The 24,101-nt window shown below is 45.7% G+C and overlaps 2 protein-coding genes across 2 annotated transcripts in view; one reads left to right on the forward strand and one right to left on the reverse strand.

Annotated features, from left to right (window-relative positions):
• Window positions 1–14: 14 nt before the first annotated feature.
• GHSR (growth hormone secretagogue receptor) lies at window positions 15–10,585 on the forward strand. Its single transcript, XM_028731579.2, has 2 exons — window positions 15–890; window positions 9,056–10,585. Exons 1-2 carry the CDS (start codon window positions 125–127, stop codon window positions 9,361–9,363), a joined length of 1,074 nt encoding a protein of 357 aa, XP_028587412.2. The 5' UTR covers window positions 15–124; the 3' UTR covers window positions 9,364–10,585.
• A 4,729-nt stretch (window positions 10,586–15,314) lies between these two features.
• FNDC3B (fibronectin type III domain containing 3B) overlaps window positions 15,315–24,101 on the reverse strand; it is a 263,394-nt gene continuing 254,607 nt past the window's right edge. The window contains exon 26 of the mRNA XM_028731578.2: window positions 15,315–19,864. Coding sequence (XP_028587411.2) covers window positions 19,553–19,864 — 312 coding nt within the window. The 3' untranslated portion in view covers window positions 15,315–19,552. The remainder of the gene's footprint in view (window positions 19,865–24,101) is intronic.

The raw sequence follows: 24,101 nt of genomic DNA on the forward strand, positions 1-24,101 counted from the left end.
ACCTCCCGCATTTGTCGCTGTCGCCACCACGATTCCCTTGTCTCGCTTTTGGCATGAGCAGCAGCTGACGTAGCCTTTTCAGACCGCCCCAGCCCAGCCTGTGCCCCGGCGAGAGCCCCTGGGGATGTACAACGAGAGCAGCCTGCAGGTTGCGATGGATTACGTCGGCGACAACGACACGTTGCCCGAGTACCCTCTGCACCTCTTCCCCGCGCCTCTCCTCACCGGCGTCACCATCACCTGCATGCTCCTCTTTGTGGTCGGGATCCTGGGCAACGTGATGACGATGCTGGTGGTCTCCAGGTTCCGGGACATGCGGACCACCACCAACCTGTACCTGTCGAGCATGGCTTTCTCGGACCTCCTGATCTTTCTCTGCATGCCCCTGGACCTCTTCCGCCTCTGGCAGTACCGGCCCTGGAACCTCGGCGACCTCCTGTGCAAGCTCTTCCAGTTTGTCAGCGAGAGCTGCACGTACTCCACCATCCTCAACATCACGGCCCTGAGCGTGGAGAGGTATTTGGCCGTCTGCTTCCCGCTCTGGGCCAAGGTGGTCGTCACCAAGGGCAAAGTCAAGCTGGTCATCCTGGTGCTGTGGGCCGTATCCTTCGCCAGCGCCGGGCCCATCTTCGTCTTGGTCGGGGTCGAGCACGAGAACGGGACCAACCCGTCGGACACCAACGAGTGCCGGGCCACGGAGTACGCCATCCAGTCGGGGCTGCTGACCATCATGGTGTGGACGTCGAGCATCTTCTTCTTCCTGCCCGTATTCTGCCTGACCGTCCTCTACAGCCTCATCGTGAGGAAGCTCTGGAGGAGGAAGAAGAAGGACATCGGGCCCAAGACATCCATCCGGGACAAGTACAACCGTCAGACGGTGAAAATGCTAGGTAAGGGTATCTTGGTTCCGTTTCTGACATGGTGTGTCCCTGTAGACCAGTGTGTCCCTGTAGACTTGAGTCTCCAGCTGGGACTACGATTCCCATCACCCCTGGTCCTGCTAGATAGGGATGATGGGAGTTGTAGTCCTAGCTGGAGGCCCAAGTTTGGGAAACCCTGCTGCTGTAGACCCGAGATGTGAAATTTTGGACCAGCTACAAGGGGTGATATCTAGCGTCAGTCACACTCGCGGTAACTTAAGTCCATTGATTTCACTGGGGCCACATTCATGCTGCGCATTTAAAGCACGGTGATCCCACTTTACACAGTCAAATGGGGGGGCGGGGGGTGTAGTTTGTTCAGGGTGCTGAGAACTCTGGGAACTGTAGCTCTGCAAGGGGAATAGGGGGGTTTCCTAACAACTCTCAGCACCCTTAGCAAACTACAGCTCCCAGAATTCTTTGTGGGATAGCCATGACTTTTTAAAGTGGTATCATAGCACTTTGAACAGATGGTGCGAATGTAGCTTCTGTCTACTCTGAATATGACTTCGTTGGAATTATTGTGTTTATATTTTAATTGCCTTCCACACGCATCTCGAGGCAATGTTTAGAATGCAGCTAAAGCAGCTAAAACACTTTAAGACAATGTAGAAAATAGTGACAGATTTTTGTTTTTTTAATGAAAAATCCATTAGACACCCATGGCAGAGACTCGCTCATCCAGCTGGGCAGGCTTGTCAGAACAAAAAACATCTTCAATGGTTTCTGGAAAGTGCAAATAGCAGGCATCTGTCGTGTTGCAAAAGGAACAAGGGTCTGCAGAACAGGGGCAGCAACACTAAAAGCCCTGCTCTGGGTCGCATGAACACTTGTAAAAGGGCTGATTGGGAAGATATCTTTGGCACCTCTTTCATGCTTTCAAGGGGTAGAGTTTGCACAGAACCAGCACATGCGTAACTGAGCACACATAGGCTCCTGTGTGCATGGTCTGGTCCCTTTGAAAATGGAGCCTTGCAGATTCCACATGCAGGAGCCTTCATGTGCACACATGTTCAGGTGTGTGCTTGCAGGCTCGGTGCAAATGGCATAGAATGCATGGATCAGCTCCTCCTGTACGTCGATTTGTACTCAAATGGAGGAGCAAAACTAGGACTGAAGCTCCTGAGTGTATGGAAATGCTATTATTAATTATGATAATAGCCTCTGAGCCTCTGCAGTGTATATTTCTCTCACTACTCCCAGGCATAACAAGTATGTGAAAGGATCCCTGCTGGATTCTGATCAAAGGTCTATCAGTTTCACAACTGGATGCTTCAGGGAAGTCCAGAAGCGGCACATGTGGGCAATACCAGTGGCGTCGTGGTGAAATTCAAAGCGCATGGCATCCCACAGCATGTAAAGCAAGCAGAAGTCGCCAGTGTGGAATCCAGATATTTGCTGGACTCCAACTCCCATTAGCCCCAGCAGCCATGGCCAACGGTGAGAGAATATGGGAGTTGCAGTCCAACAATATCTGGAGGATACCATGCTGGGCACCTCAGTTGTATTGGCTAGATGGTTGGACTTAAAGAACAAAGGAAGCTACAATATACCAAGTCAGACCATTGGGCCGTCTACACTGACTGACACCAGCTCTCTGAGGGTTTAGACAGGAAGTCCCTCCCATCTCTACCTGGAGATGCTGAGTCTTGAACCTTGGACCTTCCATTGCAAAGCAGATGCCCCAGCACTGGGCTGCAGCACCAACATCTACTTTAGTAGTGAAGACCTGGGTGTGCATCCCTGATCAGTCACGGCGTTCTCTGGGTGCTGTGAGCCTGTCACTGTGTGAGCTGAGCCTCCCTCGGATCACGTGCCAGGACAGGCGCAAGCTTACACTGCAGGCACATACTGCTCCAACAGATTAGAGATTCCTCCTCCGTCGCAACACTGGCAATGGCCTGTCCATGCTATGCTTCTCCCTCAACTGGTATTCAGTGGGATCAATGTGTCTTCAGGAGACGGCAGAGTGCCAATACTGATGGGACCTCTTGGGACCAAGTAAGAAGGTCCATATGATTTCCTTTCCTGAAAATCTTTCCTTCCTTCCTTCCTTCCTTCCTTCCTTCCTTCCTTCCTTCCTTCCTTTCCCCCTTCCTTCCATAGTTAACCACTGGACAGTTCTTGTTCAGGGTTATTCTCGGAACCATTTTTATCATTGGAGGCCCAGGTGGCCTCTGTGGCAAGGACTGACAACAACAACAACAACATTTATACCCCGCCCAGCTGGCTGGACTTCCCCAGCCACTCTGGGCGGCTCCCAACAGAATATTAAAAACACGATAAAACATCAAACATTACAAACTTCCCTAAACAGGGCTGCCTTCAATTGTTTATTTCCTTGACATCTGATGGGAGGGTGTTCTACAGGGCGGGTGCCACTACCGAGAAGGCCCTCTGCCTGGTTCCCTGTAATCTCACTTTTCGCAGTGAGGGAACCGCCAGAAGGCCCTCGGAGCTGGACCTCAGTGTCCAGGGTGAACAGTGGGGGTAGAGATGCTCCTTCAGGTATACTGGGCCGAGGCCGTTTAGGGCACCAACCCTTTGAACTGTGCTCGGAAATGTACTGGGAGCCAATGTAGGTCTTTCAAGAATGGTCTTTCAAGTCTTGGTGGCCACTCCCAGTCACCTATCATCAGCTTCTACTGGTTAAGTCGACTACACCTTTTATTTTTTAGTTATTGCATTCATATCCCAATTTTCTCCAAGGAGCTCAAGGTGGTGGTCATGGTCTCCCCCCCCCACAACAACCCTGTGAGGTAGGTTAGGTAGAGAAGCAGTGACTGGTCCAAGGTCACTTAGTGCATTTCATGGCCAAGTGGGAATATGAACCCTGGTCTGGTCCAGAAGGCTCTTCCTGTGTCCTTTGGCTCTCTTAGGTTATTGTAATGCTTGCATTATCAATTAAATGCCCGGCATGTGGCCCCTTTATGAGAAATGTTCATGACCCTGGAGGCCATGTCCTAGAGAGAGCTGTCTCTCAGTTGGGTCCTAGCTGGCGAAGTTTATTTCGACTCTGCTCGGGCTCCCAGGCTTCATCAAGAATCGAGTCTGTTAAACCATTAACTCGGTTTGTAGTGAATTTCTACTTCAACAGCTGAGGACAGAACAGTTATGAGGACAGAGAGATCTGACTCAGCTTCACATGCCCGATGCACTTATGCATAGAAATTCACTAATGAATGCACACAGAGATCCTCTGAAAGGCCACATATAAATATTTTAAATAAACGTAATACAAAGAATTCTGGATCCAGGTACCCGTAACCAACACAGAAACTACTTATACTAGACTTTATCAATAAGTGCTTAAGTTATGGATATATTTGTGTGGGACTTCTCGTAATAAAATGCACCCTCTCCAAGTTTGTCTCCTTTTTTTTCTTTCTTGCCGTTCTAAACAAAAACACCCTAAACGTGTAAAGTTACTATTAAAAGTGCTAAATATACATGGCCCTTGCCGAATTCGGTCACCTCAGGCAACTGTCATTACAGAATTCATTCCACAAACTGTTGTTTTTAAACTGCGTAATCCTAGGCATATCTAATCAGATCTAACCAGTGTTAGAATCTGAGATATGAAAGCTAGGAGCCGAATGGTGCCTTAAACCTAGATTATGGGCGCAACAATGGAATGTCTGGGCACACTTTTTTTTAAAATAACAAGAATGCAAAGCTGAGAATGAATGAACTGCAGGTTCAAAAATATTACGTTCATTTTTCACCTGGTCTAGTCCTTCCCCTGCCCACCCCCTAATATTCTTAAGAGGGTCTCTTCTCCAGTCTTCAGAGAGTAGCTGGAAATTGGGTCCTCCTTTCCTTCCAGTCTGCCAACCTGCCAACCTAGCAGTTCGAAAGCACCTTCGGGTGCAAGTAGATAAATAGGGACCGCTTACCAGCGGGAAGGTAAACGGCGTTCCGTGTGCTGCGCTGGCTCGCCAGATGCAGCTTGTCACGCTGGCCACGTGACCCGGAAGTGTCTGCGGACAGCGCTGGCTCCCGGCCTCTAGAGTGAGATGAGCGCACAACCCTAGAGTCTGGCAAGACTGGCCCGTACGGGCAGGGGTACCTTTACCTTTTACCTTCCTTCCAGTCTGCAGTTTTAATCTGAAATCTTAGGTGCAGTACTGTGCCCAGAGCTCAGAAACTGATGAAATCCCCTGTCGCAAAATGCGCCTAGAACAATGGGAGTTTTGAACACCATTGAGTTCACTGAGACTTTACTCCCAGGGAAGAGTTAGAGGCTGGCAGTCTAGAAAAAAAGCCTAATAATCACTGCAGTCGTGCCTGCACACTTGGCAGAGTTATTTGATTTCTGCGTAGAAGAAATTAAACTGACACTGGCGATGCAAAGGAAGATTTCTTTTAAAATTTCATTTTTATTAATGTCTGCTACTTGCCATAAATTACTACAGAGTGGCCTATGTTTGTTCTGTTAAATTAAATCTGGGCAAGTAGGGCTGTAACCCTAGACACACTTCTCTGGAACTGTGAGTAAGCCCCACTGAGCTGCATGGGATTTACTTTTGAGTAGACATGCAGAGGTTTGCACTGTGGAAAAACTGCTTGATTTATCATCATAAGAACTGGGCAGAGGGGTCTTCAGGATTGCAAGGAGATTACCGCACGTTTCCGTGTATAAGACTAGCTTTTTTTTTTTAAAAAAAAGAATGTTAAAAAGGGAGGGGGTAGTCTTATAAATGGGGGCAATCTCCCCCATTTTCTTAATTTTGAGTCCCCCAAAACATGTTCCAAAAAATTTTGAGTCTTATACACAAAAATACAGTAAATACCTTTGATGGAGGAGAGGTTTGTGTGTTATGTTTTGACTCTGGGGCTTAAAAGAAAATCTGGACGGAACCCATTTCTCTAGGGACAACAATCCCACTGTCCAAGATCTTAGTGCTGTTCCTAGTCATTTCTTAGCTATAAAGAATTGAACATTGAAGAGAGAAATGAATATATGGCAGAATATTTGGCATGCAGTTTAGGTAACATTTCCTAATCCAGAGCTCCTAGGCAAATGCAAGTCTCCATGAATTTTGGCTCCAATTAACAGCATGTGGACTCAGGCGTTCGTCTGGCTGTGTTTAGTGGGTCTTATTTGCGGAGAAGTGTGCATCGGATTGCAGCCCAAACCTTATTTTATGGCAGGGAACCTGTGGCTTCCCAGATGTTGTGGGACTAGAACAGCCATCCACCCCTAGCCAGGAGAGCCTGTAGCTGCAGTCCTGAAATCTGGACCGCCATAGCTTCCTCACCCCTGTGTAGGGTTTATTTCTATACTACTAAGTCATGTAAAGGTAAAGGGACCCCTGACCATTCAGTCCTGACGCGGACGACTGTGGGGTTGCGGCGCTCATCTCGCTATACTGGCCGAGGGAGCCGGCGTACTACTTCCGGGTCATGTGGCCAGCATGACTAAGCTGCTTCTGGCGAACCAGAGCAGCGCACGGAAACACCGTTTACCTTCCCGCTGGAGTGGTACCTATTTCTCTACTTGCACTTTGATGTGCTTTCGAACTGCTAGGTTGGCAGGAGCAGGGACGGAGCAACGGGAGCTCACCCCGTCGCGGGGATTCTATCTGCCGACCTTCTGATCAGCAAGTCCTAGGCTCTGTGGTTTAGACCACAGCGCCACCTGCGTCCCTTACTAAGTCATATAGATACCATCTATGTTGTGTAAAGCAAATATAAGACGCAAGGAAAATACAGAAACAGGGAACCACATCATAAAGAGCAGGTCAAACACATAGCGTTAATTCAAACAAAAGGGCCTTTTGGCGCAAGAAAACCTTCAAAATGGGGATGGGGCAAAGTTTTCCCAGCACAAAGCTCCTTGATACAGGATTTCATTCTGAAAAACGCTGCACAGCTTTCACGCGAGCCCTGAGAGCCGAACTCCCCGTGATGTTAAGTGCATCTTTGCATCTAGCAAGCAGAGGAACTGAGCTGCAGATTGCAAAAAACAGCTGTGGGAGGAGGATCGGGGATCAAGGTAGAGCAGGTGTGGAGAAAAATTGTGTGGGGGGGGTTAACCCTCGCCTCTCCTGTTGTGGTTGTGAGGAAACTCCCACTGCAGACGCCAGCACTGGTTGAGAGGAAATCCTTCATGGGTGCTAATGAGAGATTCCCTTCTAAAGCTTCACTTCAGCTTACCGAGGGATTTTTCTCAGCAGGACAGGGTGTGCATGCAGTAAACTTTCCCCCTTCACTCCTGTTCAGCTCTCATGATTTTCAGCCCCCTCCAGGTGATGATTATAAAATATACAGTACTTCTATAACTATAGTTATCGCAATTAATAATAACTTATTGTTATTATTTTGTTTTTCTGGGTTTTTAATATTTATATTTTTATTAAAGTGCTTTCAAGTAAAAGAAATAAAGTGATACATGGAGGAAAAGAAGGAAAAGTGAGAGGGAGAAAAACAACAACAAAGGTACATGTAAAAGAGGGGGAAAAGCAAAAAAAGAGAGGCAATATAGGAGAATCCCATACATTTTTGTATAAACTGGCATAGTATTATTGTCCTAGTGCTTATGTAAATGTTAATAGCCTACCACATTTTGTATAAACTCATTCATCCCAAATGTTATTGTATTTATCCATACAGACTCTGCACCTGTAAAGCAGTCCATTCATAAATTACAAGGGATGTCATATATCGTCCGTCCACTGATACCATACTTTTATTTTCCAAATTCCTCAATATCAATCTTTAGGGCACCATTACGGCACATAAAATCCATTAATAATAACTTTACATGTTTGGGGTCTTTTTCTTAGGACAGCAAAAAAAGGCAAAATTGGAGGGGGTGTGCATTTTATACAAGGCGTCCTCCTCCTGCCCTGCCCCCTTTTCTGGTGGGAAATGGGGTGGAGCGAACTTATGCACGCTTAGCCAATGCTCACTGGGCCAGGAACGTAACCCAGGAACGTAACAAATCTGCCGTCACCTGTATTATGAGCAGTAGTAATAGTGGTATGGCCACATCTTTAGGGTCGCTACTTGCTTTTCGAGTTTTATTTTGTTGGCCTGTTGTAGCTGTTGTTTTGAGCTAGGCTCCTCCGCCACTATGTGGAGTAAGTGCTGAATATTTATTATGTGCTGGTAGAGAGAGAATTCGCCTTGGCTTACGCTCCAGGGTGGGGGATCCTGTTGTTATGGGTCGTGCCCCCTTGGGTGCAGTTCTGCAGAAAGGGTATTTGTGGTGTTGCAGGGAAAAGTAGCAGGCGAAGATGGATGCCCACGAAAGTGTGGAAGGGTCAAGCAGCCCCTCCCAGCTGCTACTTTTCTAAGGCAAACTACGCCTCCTCTTCCTGCTTCCCAGCAGATTTCCAACACCAGCTTTCCAACACCAGATTTCTAGCTGGGCCTTTCACTATTATCTTATGCCAGTGAAGCCAGTGTGGTGTAGTGGTTAGGAGCAATGGACTCGTAATCTGGTGAACTGGGTTCGCTTCCCTGCTCCTCCACATGCAGCTGTTGGGTGACCTTGGGCTAGTCACTCTTCTCTGAAGTCTCTCAGCCTCACTCACCTCACAGAGTGTTTGTTGTGAGGGAGGGAGGAAGGGAAAGGAGATTGTTAGCCACTTTGAGACTCCTTAGGTAAAGGGACCCCTGACCATTAGGTCCAGTTGTGACTGACTCTGGGGTTGCGGCACTCATCTCGCTTTATTGGCCGAGGGAGTTGGCGTAGAGCTTCCGGGTCATGTGGCCAGCATGACTAAGCTGCTTCTGGCGAACCAGAGCAGTGTACGGAAACGGTGTTTACCTTCCCGCTGGAGTGGTACCTATTTATCTACTTGCACTTTGATGTGCTTTCAAACTGCTAGGCTGGCAGGAGCAGGGACCAAGCAATGGGAGCTCACCTCGTCGCGGGGATTCGAACCGCCAACCTTCTGATCGGCAAGTCCTAGGCTCTGTGGTTTAACCCACAGTGCCACCTGCGTCCCAGTTTGAGACTCCTTAGGGTTGTGATAAAGCGGGATATCATATCCAAACTACTACTACTACTTCTTCTACGCCGCCTCTGTAAATCAGCAGGGTGAAAGGAGAACGGCTAGCGATTAGTATGGTATCTCCATTTCTCCCTAACGTCTTCTCTCTTTTTCTCCTTCCTCCTCTTCCAGCGGTGGTGGTCTTTGCTTTCATCCTTTGCTGGTTGCCTTTCCACCTCGGACGTTACCTGTTTTCCAAATCCTTTGAGGACGGATCCTTGGAAATAGCCGTCATCAGCCAATATTGCAACTTGGTGTCTTTTGTCCTTTTCTACCTAAGTGCCGCCATCAACCCAATCCTGTACAATATCATGTCCAAGAAATACCGGAAGGCGGCTTACAGGCTCTTCGGCATCAAGACACACAGGAAGAAAAGGCTGTCGGGGTTGAAGGAGGGAGGGTCTCGAGTGTGGGCAGAGTCCAGTGTCAGACAAACATGACGCCGCCGACCGGACCTAGCCGTCACCTAAAGCCACAATAGAAGGGGAAATATATTCAGGTTAAAGGAGCTCCCTGGTAGACCATCTGCTTTGCATGGAGAAGGTCCCAAATTCAACCCCCTTTATCTCCAGGTAGGGTTGGGAATGTTTCTAGTCTGGAACCCTGGAGAGCTGCTGCCAGTCAGTGTAGACTATATGGAGCTACATGGAACCAATGACCTGGCTCAGTAGAAGGCAGCTTCCAATGCCCTTATCTGCAGAGCTTTCTGTGGAGTGGAGAGTGCATTATGAAATAAGTTTTGTGCATAATAAACATCAGCAGAGAGAGAGACAAAATCCCTACCTTTTCTGTCATTTTCGGTGATTCTCTGTCACTGGGAAGAAAGGTGGTTTGCCATCCAGAAGATGCAGGACATGAGCTAATAGGGCTGTGTTTTACTGGTAAACAGCTCAGGGTGGGGTAAGCGGCAGGAGCTGGCCAGAGCCAGGATGGGGTGTGGTGCTACAGAGAGTCCAGGAAGGGCAACGAAGGAAATTCTAGAGTGATGATGCACAGAGCTCATTTCCTGTGCCCATTTCAAAGATCCCACGAAGATGTCAGGACCATGCCCAAGGTAGAGGGACTCTCTTATCCTGCATCTCTTTCAAACGAAACCTATTGATCATCACTCCACCGATCTGCCAAACGGCAGCGGATGCACACATGTAAACCGGCCAAAGAACAGGGAACATGAACGCAGAATCCAGTGTCTCTGGGGCACCTCCAGAGCTTGGGATGAGTTCGTTTGGATTCACCGAATTTGTTCAAGAATCTCCGAACTGCACCTGAAAGCAATCTCCCATAATTGCTGAGTGAACCAACCATGAATTAAGAACTTTGAACAATTTCTAGCTGATCTTCAAGCCCAGCCTCTTACATGTGTTGTTGTTTTTTACTCTTTAAATTCCCTGGGCGCTTAAAGATCACAATTGTTGTGGGGACTTGATTAAATCATTCGCATTCTACTTTGTGTTCTGATGCTTTTGCAGCCGCCTTAAGTATGTTTTATGCATCATCACAGTAGCTTGTAACATTCTGAATGCTGAAAGTTTTTTGTTTTTTTTGCTGAGGATCATTTGGGTGAACATCAACCGAGCTGTGAACTAAGCTAGTTCATTTTGTAAATGGACGATCCTGAACTGGAATCCCTTTTTGGACATGTTGAAGAAGCTGAGCCAGAACTCATTTCTTTTTGAAGTTTGCTTTCCAGGCTCTGGAAACATCTGTATACAAGGGGGAGGGATGTGTGGACCTAGACGTTCGCTGAGTGTTGTGGATTGAGGGGGATGCAATATGGACTCTTACAGGTGAGTGGGGCACCTGTGAGAGTGGGTGAGTGAATGCGATCTTGTCAAGAGTTGATAAGCATAGGATATCCACAATTCCTCGAAGCTACAAAACGAGTCTGACCAAACTGCGGGAGGCAGTGGAAGACAGGAGTGCCTGGCGTGCTCTGGTCCATGGGGTCACGAAGAGTCGGACACAACTAAATGACTAAACAACAACAATCCACGATTCAGCAGTAGGGGGAAGGAGAGGAAGTAAACATTAAAGTCTCAGGACAGCCCTAAGGTCACTGACAGATCCAAAAAGTGTATCCATTCATTTCTGTCTCTCTCACTCACACGCACACATCAAAACGATGCAGCTCCTTTCTATACAATAGCTGACACACTCTACTCTAGAGGGCTGCTGCCTTTCAATATGAGTGAACAGAATGTCAGCAATGAATGTTTGAAAATGGCCAGTGAGAACCTTCGCTCCCTACCCTTTTTTTGTTTACTATAGAAGTGCCAGGTTTGCAATATTCATCCTAATCATAGCCAAATGTTGGTGCTCAGGAAAAATAAAATAAAAATTACACGGAAATGTTGGTGATCTCCGCTTAGGGGTGACTCACACAAACAAGTATGTCACCTGACAGTTTGTCACAGGATGCTTGCTGGAAAGATGTCAGCGGATGGTCTCAAACCTCGTGTTGTTGAGGCACAACAAGTGCCAGGGACCAGGGGCTGTCCTGAGGTGGGGGGTCAGCCCCAAGTTATTTTGAGCTGGACAGTATCCCTCACACCTCGCCTCCTTTTATTTATTTATATTACCTGTTCAATTCATAGAGTCCTTTCACGCAGACAAGACCATCCCCATTCTTCCCGCAGATTTACCCAGAGGCACAGGGAGCAAGGAAAGTCACCTGCAGTTCTTTTTCGATCTTATGGAGATATTGGTACTTAATCCAATTAAGAGGCCTCTCTCCCTACGTGCCTCATAATTACAGCTGTTCTGTCAACTCGCAGTCCTCCAGAGTTCTCGAATCTCAAATCATGCAACTGGAATAACATCTAAGCAAGCTTTTACATTTATTTCAGGTTTGCCCTCAGCATCTTTCTTAGTCCCAAGTGCCTATAACCTCAACACTTCTTTTCGACATAACCAACTGGCCGTGTAAATGAGATGGTTCAAGTGTAATGGATGGCAGAATCTGGTTTCTTCTCATCATGGTTTGTGGCCTGCATGATGCGTTTTGATGCCTAAGGCCTTGCTATCTATAAAGCATCGAATCCCTCACAGTAGCCATGGGGAAAAACCTTTACAAATGTCAAAAACAGCTTAATATGAACATATGTGCCTTTAACTTGCTAAAAACTTGCCTTCACCTGTTGCTTCAAAACATTGCTTTTCAAGTATCTCCAAAGGGGAAACAAAATCAAAGCCCTCAGACATTTGAAACTGTTTGTGTGGGGATGACGACTCTGCTTTAATCCTGCCACTAATTCTGCTATTTCAACTTCTTTGTTGCTTGTCCTAACCTTTCCGGTAAATGGTATTGAGGAACCTCAATAAACAAGATGAAAGAAAGAAAACCATTGTGCAAACTTTTATGTTTTTCCGGAGAAGGACCGTAGCTTAGCAATATGGCATCTGTTGGGCCGGCTGAAGGTCCCAGGTCCGACACATGGCATCTCCAGGTCAGATTGGGACTGTCCGTTATTGAAAGCCCAGGAAAGCTTCTGCCACTCAGTGTGAACAATATTGAGTTAGATAGACCAGAGCTGACTCAGTAGACAGCAGCTCCCTGTATTCTTATGGCAGCTAACAACTTGGCCATCTCATGGAATAGCCCCCTTCCTCTGAAAACGATGCAACTTTCGTACCTCCCCTCACCCAAGCGATGCATATTCTTTCCCCTTCTCCCGTCCTTCAGAGAAGATGAAGGGATCAAATCACTCTCAGTAAACTGGCTGCAGAAAATCCTGAAAGGGGGGAATTGATTTGGAATGGGCTTGGTGTGTTTGTGTGTAAATTAACAGAAGAGGAACTTATTTGGGATGTGGTGCAAATTAACCAAATACCTGGCTGGGTGGTTAATGGGAAGTGCATTCATTGAAGGGGGATTTGGATGGGAAATTCATTGACTTGCCTTGAAGAAATGGGTGTTCTGCCGCTGTAGCAAAATGTAGGACCACAGAAGATTTGCGAAGCTGGGGTCGAGGGGCACGTGGCTGTTGTGCCCTCCTCATGCCGCCCTCCCTGAGCCACTTTGCAAGGCTGGTTGGCGCAGCGGTCTCCGTTCCCCCGGCAAAACATTAGCCACCATCCGTAATGATCCCATGAATAATGTCACCGTCATTTTCACTTGACAAACTGTTTTTCATATGGCTCGTCCCTGCAACCCCCGAGTCCTTTGTCTCTTCCCTACGACCGACCGTATTTTTCACTCCATAAGACACACTTTTTTCCTCCAAAGAGAGGAAATGTCTGTGCGTCTTATGGAGCGAATGCGTGGTCCCTGGAGTTGAATTGCTTAGGGGCGAAAAGCAGATTGTGCCTTTTTTTTTTTTTTTAGAAAGAGGGAAGGGGGTGTTGAAACAAAGCCGCTGAGCAGCTGATCGGCAAGCGATGGGGAGGGAGATAAGGGATGCTAGCGATGATAAAGGAGGCTGCCTGGGAGGGGTGGTGGTAAAAGCCCATGGATCCTCAGGATTTTTGCATTGGGTCACCCCAAATTCACCATCAGATCACATAGCATGTCCATGGCTACAGCCTGCCCCCAAAAATCCACTGTTTCATGGGGCCGCAATGGCGCAAAAATGTGGTTACAAAGCATGGATCCACAAGGATTCTCAGGATTTTTGCACTGGGCTACCCCAAACTCACTGTCAAATCACGTATCATGTCTGTAGCCACAGCATGAACCACAAAAATCATACATCCACTGTTTCGTTCAGAATATTTTTTTCCTTGTTTTCCTCCTCTAAAAACTAGGTGCGTCTTATGGAGCGAAAAATATGGGTATTTATTACACATTCATCCCGATTTGCTTATGGGGAGGTTAGACCATGTCTGGTCTTTACTGAGTTCTGGTGTGTTTGAAGGGCAGTTATATGACAAGGAGCATTCATCCCAATTTGCTTATGGTCTGTTTATACATCTTTCTGTTAACCATCCATTCACCCCACACTTTCCCCCATCTATTTCCTAACTACAAGTAAAAACAAAAAAACAAAAAAAGTGGATTTGTTGTACCAGGGCGACAAGAGTTCTTTAATTGCGCAAACCTAAATTTCTGGTCTGCACCTGAATTCCCTCCCACAAAACAAGGACAGTCTGGAGGCAACCTTGTAATTGCAGTGCACAGCATCCGAGACGACACTTTGGCTGCCTCCACATTTTGCAGCTGAAGTTCCTACCTTTACAATCGTTCTCCTTGCTGCCAATTTCAGCAAGGTTGCAGGGCTTAATGAGCCAGAAAGAACTTCCCATCACACTGTGGAGGCTTCCATTACTCACTGCAAAGCCTATCAGCCAGGCTGAGGCTGCCCGTGCCTCTTCAGCACAATGCGGGAGCCTGGACTAAATCAGACCACTCTGGGGGAACAACCCTAGGCACAAGAAGCTGGCATAAAGCAAGCTGGGGTCTCTAGAGTCAGAATAATATCCGGGCTCCCTTGTGGTCTTGGCAAGGAGCTACATTGGGGCCACCTCCATCCTTTCAACAGGGGAGCAGCAGCCCTGGGAGCACGTGGATAGCTCCTAGCCCATTCTGAGCTAGAGTGGAGAGGCACAATTTTTGTGACCCGCTCCCAGGCCTGTACCCTTGGTGGAGGCGAGTGGTGTAGCATGGATTGCAAGGACCCGGGGCCGCACAGAGAGGTGGGAGGGAAACAGATGGAGTATGCATGTACATTCAACTGCTTAGCAGTGTCTGCGTCACCCAGGAGACTGCAGCAAAGCAACAGAAGAGCTGTGTTGAGGCAGCACCGGGTGTTGAAATTTTGTGCCCACTAACCATTTCCTGCCTGGGGCAACCGCCCTGGTGGCCCCCCATGCTACGCCACTGAACCTAGTCAACCTCTAGGTACGCCCCTGCATAGAGTTACACCAGATACGACACTAAATGGTACCAGGTCACCCAAACGCAGCCCTGAGAATGGAGTGTGTTCTCAGAACCTACTTCTTGAAGGCGACAGTGATGTTCAAAGTGCTAAATTTGATCCTGAAAACAGACATTTGTTTAGACGGCCTTGATTGCTCATAAGCATTCACCCCCCCTGTTGTTTCCTTGTGAAAGCTACCTCCCAGGGAGCCAGGCATGAGTCCGACATAAAGGATGCAACGTAGGGTCTACAGCAGCCCCCTACTGTCTTTCGCTACACATGGGAGGAGATTGGAATCAACACACTGTTGAATCTGTAGAAGATGAGCTCGTTGACAAGTTTTTAACACCTTGAGACTTACGCAATGGAAGGGAAGGAGATGGATCAAGTTCTCCACTTAGCAAGACGAGCAGGACTGGCCTCAAAGGCTGCCACTGACCACAGCCCAATAGACTTGGCCCTTTTCATTGCCACTGCAACCTACTCAAAAGGCTATCGGTGGCTACCAGCCACAGAAAAAGGAATCTTGCTATCAATAAAGAATTAAAACATTTATTGGGCATAAATATATTACATATACACTACAGATACAGATACATACATAGCGTAATATTTGCAAAAATCTATACATTAAAATCGATATGGCAGTTTTAATACAATGCGTATGAAATAGTTAAATTTACAATACAAGAAAACTTATGATTATTTCTCTCAAGAGTTGAAAAGCTTGGAATGTATATGTCCTATTAGTGAGGTAAAAAAACAAACAAACAAACAAACAAAACCCCCAAAGAAAAACCAACCCTTTTATTATTATCATTTATTTATTTTTCAATTTAAAGAATTGTGCAAGGATAATGTTCGGAAACATTCAATTTAGGGCACTTTTCCCATGATAACAGTGAATACTGATTTACTGTCGCTGACGAAAACAGGATTAGAAAACTACAACATTTCAAGTTCATAAAGGACAAAGGCAGATAATATAAAAATGTTTCTTTTCCTCTTAAATAGTTTCTTAAAATACTTTCCCCACTTTGCATTTTTTTATTTTTACAATTTCCTTTAAAGTCTACAGGATTGGGAATGGGGAGCTTGCCTGTACACAGCTGAGACTGATTTTGGGCCGGGACAGACGTACAGTATAAGGAAATATAACAAAGCCGTCAGCAGAATCAAGTCTGCTGTCTACGGAGGCAGAATCAGGAATGATTTGGATTTGCAACACTTTTATTCTACACCTGCATCAGAGAGGTTAGTTCTAGTCAATCCCTATGGCATAAATGGCAGTGTTTGCAAAGAGAACCATACATGTCACCCCACGATATTTCATGGATCATGGCAGTGTGTGTGAAAGGGGGGAGAGGGCTAAGGAAGAGACATTTGATTTTCAAAACTACAATAAAAATATGTAACAAATTATTTTAAATACTTTCTCGATAATAAAGTATTACAGACTTCCCTCCTCGTCACATTTATTCAACCTTATGTAAAACTACAATTCCATATCTTTTATTTTTAAACACTCAAAATGTATAAATCTCAATTTCTAGAGCGCCTTTACAAAGTTTACAGTAGTTTGTTTCCCACTCAGTTTTAAAGGTGTTAGGAGATTTTTGCTGTAGTGAACCAGATTTTTTTTTGTGGGGGTGGTGGAGGAGGAGGAAGAGTGGAGGAGGGAAAAGGGACCTCTACAAAATTGGGGCTTTCCCAATCATCAGATTTCAAAACCAGCTGGCCCCACTCCAGATAAAAGTTAGCTACAGCGAAGACCAAGGGTGATACATTGCTTAGACATTACAAGCCATGGGAGCCCAACATCCCAGGATTCGCTTCTCCTGTTAAGTTCAATGAAATTTATGCACAACTAACTTTTTCTAGAAGGGGCACTTCCCCCTCCCCTTAAACAGACAAAATTTCACCAAAACAACATGTCTGGAACTTATATTTGTGGTCACCCAAATTTCATACAAGAAATAAATTTAAATTAAAACACACACATATAAACACCACTAGGAACATTTGACAAGCCATTGACTTTGGCCAAAGGAAGTGGGGAAGAGAAAGAGGCAAGTTAAGCTCAATACCATTAGTTTTCTAGGCAAATTTATAAACTAACGATAGTCAATAACAAGATACAGAACCTTTGTACTAGTTTGCTACATCTAGAGAGGCACAAAGAATAATTCGTCAAACCTTAGAATGTCCTTCCAAGAGATGGTCATGTTTTTCGTTTCACTTTAGTTTTGGCTACATGTAAACTTTTCGGTCGTTGATCAAGCGTATAATTCGACAAGCTCTGATACTAGACAAAACCCCACAGATAATTCAGTTTCAAAGCCATTACACAGCAAGATGCTTGGCTTACCAGGCCCCATATCAGAGGGGAGGGGTTCGTTCTTTTTGGCAATTAATATACTAAGACACTCCCATTATTTTTTCCAAAAAAAAAAAAATGCACAAGTAAAAGTGTAAGAAGGTTAATAATCCTAGGAATGCTGATGTCGGTAAACCTACACTTATATAAAACAAAAACTGACAATAAAATAAAATAAAATTGAAAATATAACATGCTACAAAGGAAGGGGGCGGGGGAAATTTAGTACATAAGTACACTTTTTATTTATTTTATTTTTTTACAATAAATAATAAGATTGCACTGTAATTGGCATTTAAAGTACTGTATGCAGTATATAGTATAAATAAACCTAGATCAAAAATAATGTTGGTTCCCCCATTACTTTGGTTATGGGAATATATGCTACTACAGGGACACTGCGTCGTAGCTAACATAGAAGACAGAAGAGCCAAGCCAAACCAAAGACAGCAAAAATATACAAAATGATTATTTCTGTTTGTTTTCTCCTTTTAAAAAGCAGGGATATACAAAGTGTTGGAGCTTCTCCGACAGCTGCCCTGCCCGGCCAGGAGTCGCGAGGCAGGTGTCTGCCCTGTGCAAGCGCTGCAGAAACACAACTCGAGTCCGTTGCGACTTGGGGCTGCGTTTACAAGGGGGAAGTTCCTGGCCCTGTGTCTGCCGCGCCCTTTTGGAATCCACTCGCCCCTCCTGCCTATCAATATCCCTGAGGCACTTGGACAACATTGATATTGTGTAAATAAGCCAATGATTCATATATCAAGGATTTTGATGGACTGGATAAACACGGCCATCAGGGCCAGCGATGTAAAGACAATGTTCCGAAAGGAAGAAAAGAAAAGAAAACAACACAACCCTGACGTTGGCTCTCGCAATGGGTCACATTTCCTGTGGGAAGAGCACAAGCTTAAGGCTGGACTGAGATATTATGGGATGCACACTGAAGCTAGCGGCCGCCCTGCCTTCTCTTCTTCCGTTTCTCCCTACTTACTGCAACATGGGTGGTGCAATGTGTGTGCCCCGGAACATCGCCCAGGAAGCAGCAGCCTCGAGAAGTTGAGTGGGGCTAGAGGACATCTTGCAATGCGCCAATGTCGCATCCCGCGTTTCGTCGCGGCAGGCGCTTCCTGGGAGAGGAGCAGGGCGTGGCGCTCTGCAATGCCTCACATTCAAATTATGCGTCCGAGGAGGCCTCATTCCCAGGTTTCCCCAACACAGATGGGCGCCTCTTTCCTCCCCTCTTAAGTGGCTGACTGAACAATTACTTAACGTCAAAAAGGTAATAATACTTAATATAAATAGCAAAGGCAGCAAGCTCTCTCTCTCGCCAGTTCTAAACATATAAATCAAGGTGAATATATCTAGTGATTGGATTAAGAGTATATACAAAGGCAAACAAGTTAAAAGCAGCTTTATTTTTTCTTTTTCTTTTTTTTTAAAAAAAGACCAGCTGGACATGGGAGTAACTATTGCACAATGCCCTCTTAAAATTACCGCTATAAAATAAAATAAAGAAATGGTAGGGACTGTAATGCTTTGTCACTTATAAAGCTATCTGGTTATCGGATCTGTTATGCAGGCAGCTCATAGTGCGCAAACAACTGGAATAAAGAGATTATTATTATTTTTTTAAATGAACTTCATGTTGCAGGATAAATTATTTGGATTGAAATGTGCTAAATATATAGTTGATAATGTAGCGGAGTTTAAAATTTTTTTTTTTAACAATGTAGAAAGAAGGGGGGGAGAGAGGAAGGGGTGAGGGAAGGAGGAGGAAAATGTAGTGGATATCATTGTATGCAAAGTTGATTAATTACTGTTTTTGTCCAACACTGTGTATCGCCGAACGCCACTTTCTAACCGCAATGCTATACTTGGTGATTAAGGCTTGTAGATGCGGAAGAGCGGAAAGCAGTTATTCTAATGTAATAAAACTTGCAACTTAAAAGACTGCAATGATGTTAGCAAAAAACAAAAACGAAAAATGAAAACAACCCCAAGAAAGTGAAGGCAAATTGGTTACATTTCTGAATCCATTGAAAGCAAAGTAACAAATACAGAATAGATTATTTAAAAAAAATAAAAATAAAAAAGGCAAAAAACAAACCAGGCTACTTGCTTTTGGTATCTGCCCTGGATATTTCTGACCACTTCCTAGTCTTCTGAGTTTCGAAAAGGAACACCCGAACTCCCAGTATTTCCTAAATAGGGCTTTATCCCTATGCCCACCCCATCCCACGTTAATCCAGGAAAAATGTATAAAATGTATTGGAAAACACCACTGGGGGGGGGGGGAAGAGAGAAGGAGAAAATAAAATAAAATAAAATAAGAGGAATATCTGATAATGTGGATAATGCGTAGCATTAGTTAATATGATACCTTTGTAATGGGACTCTTTACTTCATAAACAAATACTGTAGTATAAAGGCAAATAAGATGGAGACGCTGGCAAAGCCGAGGACTAGGAGGGCGGCAAACTGTTCATCCGAAGGCATCATACTTTTCGTCTTTGCGTCATCTATCCTCCCCATTTCCCCCGTGAGCATCAGCTCCCTCCGCTGGAGCAGAAAGGCAACAGATGGGCTGAAAGGTCCGTTAAGTTCTTGTGAGGTATCCAAGCACCGGCGGCAAACACACACGCGGAATCGGTAGTCTGTGTTCGTCTGAAGGCCTGAGATTTGGAACGTCGTCTCGTCTCCCTTGTACACCTTTGGGGAACAAACAACAACAAAAAAAGATTGCTCAGGGATCAGGTCCAGACACACACACACAATGGCTGGTAGCTAGGTATCTCGGAAACTTTCGATTCCCAAATACTGGGGGTGGGGGTGGTAAATGCTGTGAAACAGGAGACAAGGAAGGATGACCGGTTTCTGCTGAAATTTGGAAATAACACTTTATAGAAAGCCACACAACTTATTCATCTACTATTTATTTATAAAATGTCTGCTTTACTTCCTCGCAGAGGCTCGGCGGCAGAAACCCACGTGCATGCCAAAAACATGTGTGCGCACAGGAATTATACTTAAAAAACCACAAAATAACTGAAAGGGCAGTAGCTTATCATTTAATTTTAACGTTTTTTCATTATGACGGTATGTTGCCCAGACAACTTTGCTGTTGTGAGGCATACGAACAAGCAAACTGTATAAAGTCGCACCCTGCATTTTATAAAACTGGGCACAGGGTGGTTGTATCATGGAGCATCATGCCAGGGCTTGTACGCATTTCATCTTGGGCATGTACAAGATATATGCAGTCATACCTCGGGTTACAGCCACTTCAGGTTGCATTTTTTCGGTTTGCGGACTGCCGAAACCCGCAAGTACTGGAACGGGTTACTTCCGGGTTTCAGTGGTTGCGCATGTGCAGAAGTGCTAAATCACACTTTGCACATGCACAGAATCGCAACCTGTGCATGCGCAGACGCAGGTTGTGAACCCAGCAGGTTGCGAACGTGCATCCCGCACGGATCACGTTCGCAACCTGAGTGTCCACTGTATGTCCCAAAAGGCTTCTAGCAGTAAAAGCAATGTTTGGGGCAATCCCTCGTTATCAATACAAGTTGCTTTTCAGTCATTTATCTTACACGCAGCAACCAACAATCAGACCTGACTTTCTGCAGGGACAGTGGAAAACCCCTTATACAAAAGACAGGGCATTCATTACAGTGATTCAATAGATGGGATGTGAGTTGTCAAAAGCTGACTCAGGGTTTTCCTGTCAGATGGAAGGGTGACTGTTGTCCTGTGATGGAACAAAATCTCTGTCCGTTCATGTGCAATGCTGCAATGAGAGCCAGCCACAAGTTATACCAGACAGCATGACCTATGGGGGACTCAAAGCAAGGAAGGTTAAATAATTCCCCCAACCCCTGGTCCCATTCACTGCAGTGTTTATTTGTCAGATAATGTTGCAATGAAATGATCAGTAATCTGCATGTGCAATCCACACATAATTGCCATAATTACAGAGAGTAAATGTGCACTTGACACACACAATACATGTATCATAGCAGGCATTATTCATTTTTAAGATAGCAATTGATGAATTACTCCTTCCATCCAAAGAGTTGCAAAGTGAGTAGAGTTGCCCTCCTACGTACACAAGACAGGTAGGAAAACAATGTAAAAAAGTTTCTCTTGGGTGCACTTACTGATATCATTATTAAGATTGCTACTGAGATCTCACCAATTCAGGCTAATAAAACACAGGGAAGCTATGACTCAGTGAATATGAATCACTAAGTGGAAGAAAATATGAATCTGCATAAATGCCTGGCACAGGGTACTCAGATTTAGGTGGAAGAAAAAGCCAATAGGGATTTTGCAACAACCTTTGTAAATAACAAACCACTTTTCAACAATTTAGGGAGCAAGTAGTCAATATTTTAAATTTTAACGGTGAAGTGCTATGACGTGTCACCTGTTGCTTAAGCCCTGGATTTAAAAGCTACAGTCTCTTTGGTGGGGATGACCATCTTCTCTTTACAGCTTCCTTATTTCAACACCGCAGAGATTCAGATTTGCTTTGGTGTAAAGAACTCTCTCTGCTGAACAGGAGATGCAACAGAATGTTGTGGTTCCAAGCTGCTAGGTGCATGTCAATATTGTTAAGTATATTGAATCTGGCTTGGTAGCAAACAGGCAGCCAGCGATGTTTTTTGAACAAAGGTGTTCCTGGCAGGCTGTACCACACAGCAGCTGTGCCACTGCATTCTGCACCAGCCACAACTTCCACAACAGTCCCAGCTTTGAGGTCATCTGTGAATGGATTACTGTGGCCAGACTCTCCGAGCCCTGGGAGAGAAGATTGTAGCCACCGCTCTTTCCCAGTTGTTCTGCTGTTGTGCTAAACCATGGTTTGGCTTAGCCCATCGTTTGAGCATGGGCTTGTGGTTTCTGGGCTCTCTCAGACAAACCTTTATAACTCATGGTTAGTCTAGAGAAAGTTAAACCACGAGTCCAGCTTTGGAAAACCAGTGAAACCAGTGCAGCTCAGAACAATCAGGGAAGAGCAAAGAGACCGCCTCTTTGGGGGTCATTGCTCCTCAGGGCAACACTGACTCGGGGTGTTCATTTCATATTGCCCCTGCTTTGATATTCAGCCAGCCCTGATCTGTGCTCCACCATGGATAAATCGTGTGGGATTTCTGTCGTGCTGACCAGCACAATCGCCATATTACTCGTTATGCTAGACCATTTCGCAACATTCCTCATGACCTCCACTGCTGTTTTGTTGGAGCTTTGGTAACAGAAATGGTCACCTGTTGTAACGCATTACTCTCTTGCTTGGTTTTCGACTTCCATGTCGGCTGATGGGGGAAAAGGCATAGCTGAGAATGGCTACTAGGCTCAGGAAAAGTACAGCACCAAGTTTGTCTTCTTCGTTTGGTTTGTTTACGTCTGAAATCGCGCCTGCCAATTGCACCGCCGCACGCCCCTCACTGTCGCACGCTAAAAGCATGATCATCAGGCAATTACGGCAACAAAACAAACCTTGCAGTGCCATCTGCATGCATGGGAAAGTGCCAAAAGCCCATTCACTTCTACGCAAATTTGCCAACAGAGCTCCCCACCCCTCTACAACCACCCGGCGGGGGGGGGGGGGGGCTTGTTTCTTTTAAAGCTAGTCCTCTTTGTTTTTGTGCTGCAGGTAAGTGCAAAGTGAGAAAGAGGCAGGTTATCGCCCTTACTCCCCTCACCCATGTTCTATTGCTTTGTGTCATCTCAGGACAACTGCTTTGCAAGTAGCTTGCAATCATTTGGAAAAGCAAACAGGGACAATTTGCTTTGCTCACTCTCTCTCCCCCTTCAACGCACCCTATGTCTGTATTATGCAACAACTTTGCAATGATTGTGCCTGAAATTATATAAAATCGAATCCCTATGGAATCCAGGACCAGCGCAACTATAGGGGAGGGCTATAGCTCCGTGTCAGAACATCTGCTTTTCATGCACAGGGTCCACGACTCAACCCTGGCATCTCCAGTTAGTACAGGGACAGACTTCTGGCTTAAACTCTGGAGCGACACTACCGGTCAGAGCAGACAATACTGAGCTATATGGACCAATGGTCTGAAAGAAAGCAGCCTTAAAGACTAGAAGCATGTGCACTCTCTCTCTCTATGTACACACAAGATACTCAGCTCTTCATCCTGAACAAGCCCTGTGCTTGCATGGTGTGACTAAAAGGTAAAGGTAAAGGGACCCCTGACCATTAGGTCCAGTCATGGACGACTCTGGGGTTGCGGCGCTCATCTTGCTTTACTGGCCAAGGGGGCCGGCGTACAGCTTCCGGGTCAAGTGGCCAGCATGACTAAGCTGCTTCTGGCGAACCAGAGCAGCGCATGGAAACGCCGTTTACCTTCCCGCCAGAGTGGTACCTATTAATCTACTTGCACTTTGACGTGCTTTCGAACTGCTAGGTTGGCAGGAGGAGGGACTGAGCAACGGGAGCTCACCCCGTCACGGGGATTCGAACTGCTGACCTGATCGGTAAGTCCTAGGCTCTGTGGTTTAACCCACAGTGCCACCCGCGTCCATGGTGTGACTACCAACATCTTAATACACACCCCCAGTCCTAATTTCTACTGCAGAGAAGTGTTGCACAACTTAGTAACTTAACACCTTTTAAAACATTGCATATCAGCAGCGCTGTATAAAACTAATTGCTCTCATTTCTGACTTCTCCTCAAAGCAGCCAAACAAAGCAGAGGGAGGGACGTTTGCGTTAAGAGGCAAAAAACACATGATGACCACCACCACCAGCAGATCAGAGCTGGGATCAATACTGGCCATCACTCCTGGCGAAAGAATACACGTGGAGCCTACACTCAATACTGAGGCCAAAAATAACACTCATAAAAACTAGAAAGGGGGCACTTATATAACAAAATGGTTCTTGAGGAGGAAGTGTTATTATCTCGCTCAGAGTTGCAGTTGA

Source organism: Podarcis muralis, chromosome 6 (assembly GCF_964188315.1).
Source record: "Podarcis muralis chromosome 6, rPodMur119.hap1.1, whole genome shotgun sequence".
NCBI lineage: Eukaryota > Metazoa > Chordata > Lepidosauria > Squamata > Lacertidae > Podarcis > Podarcis muralis.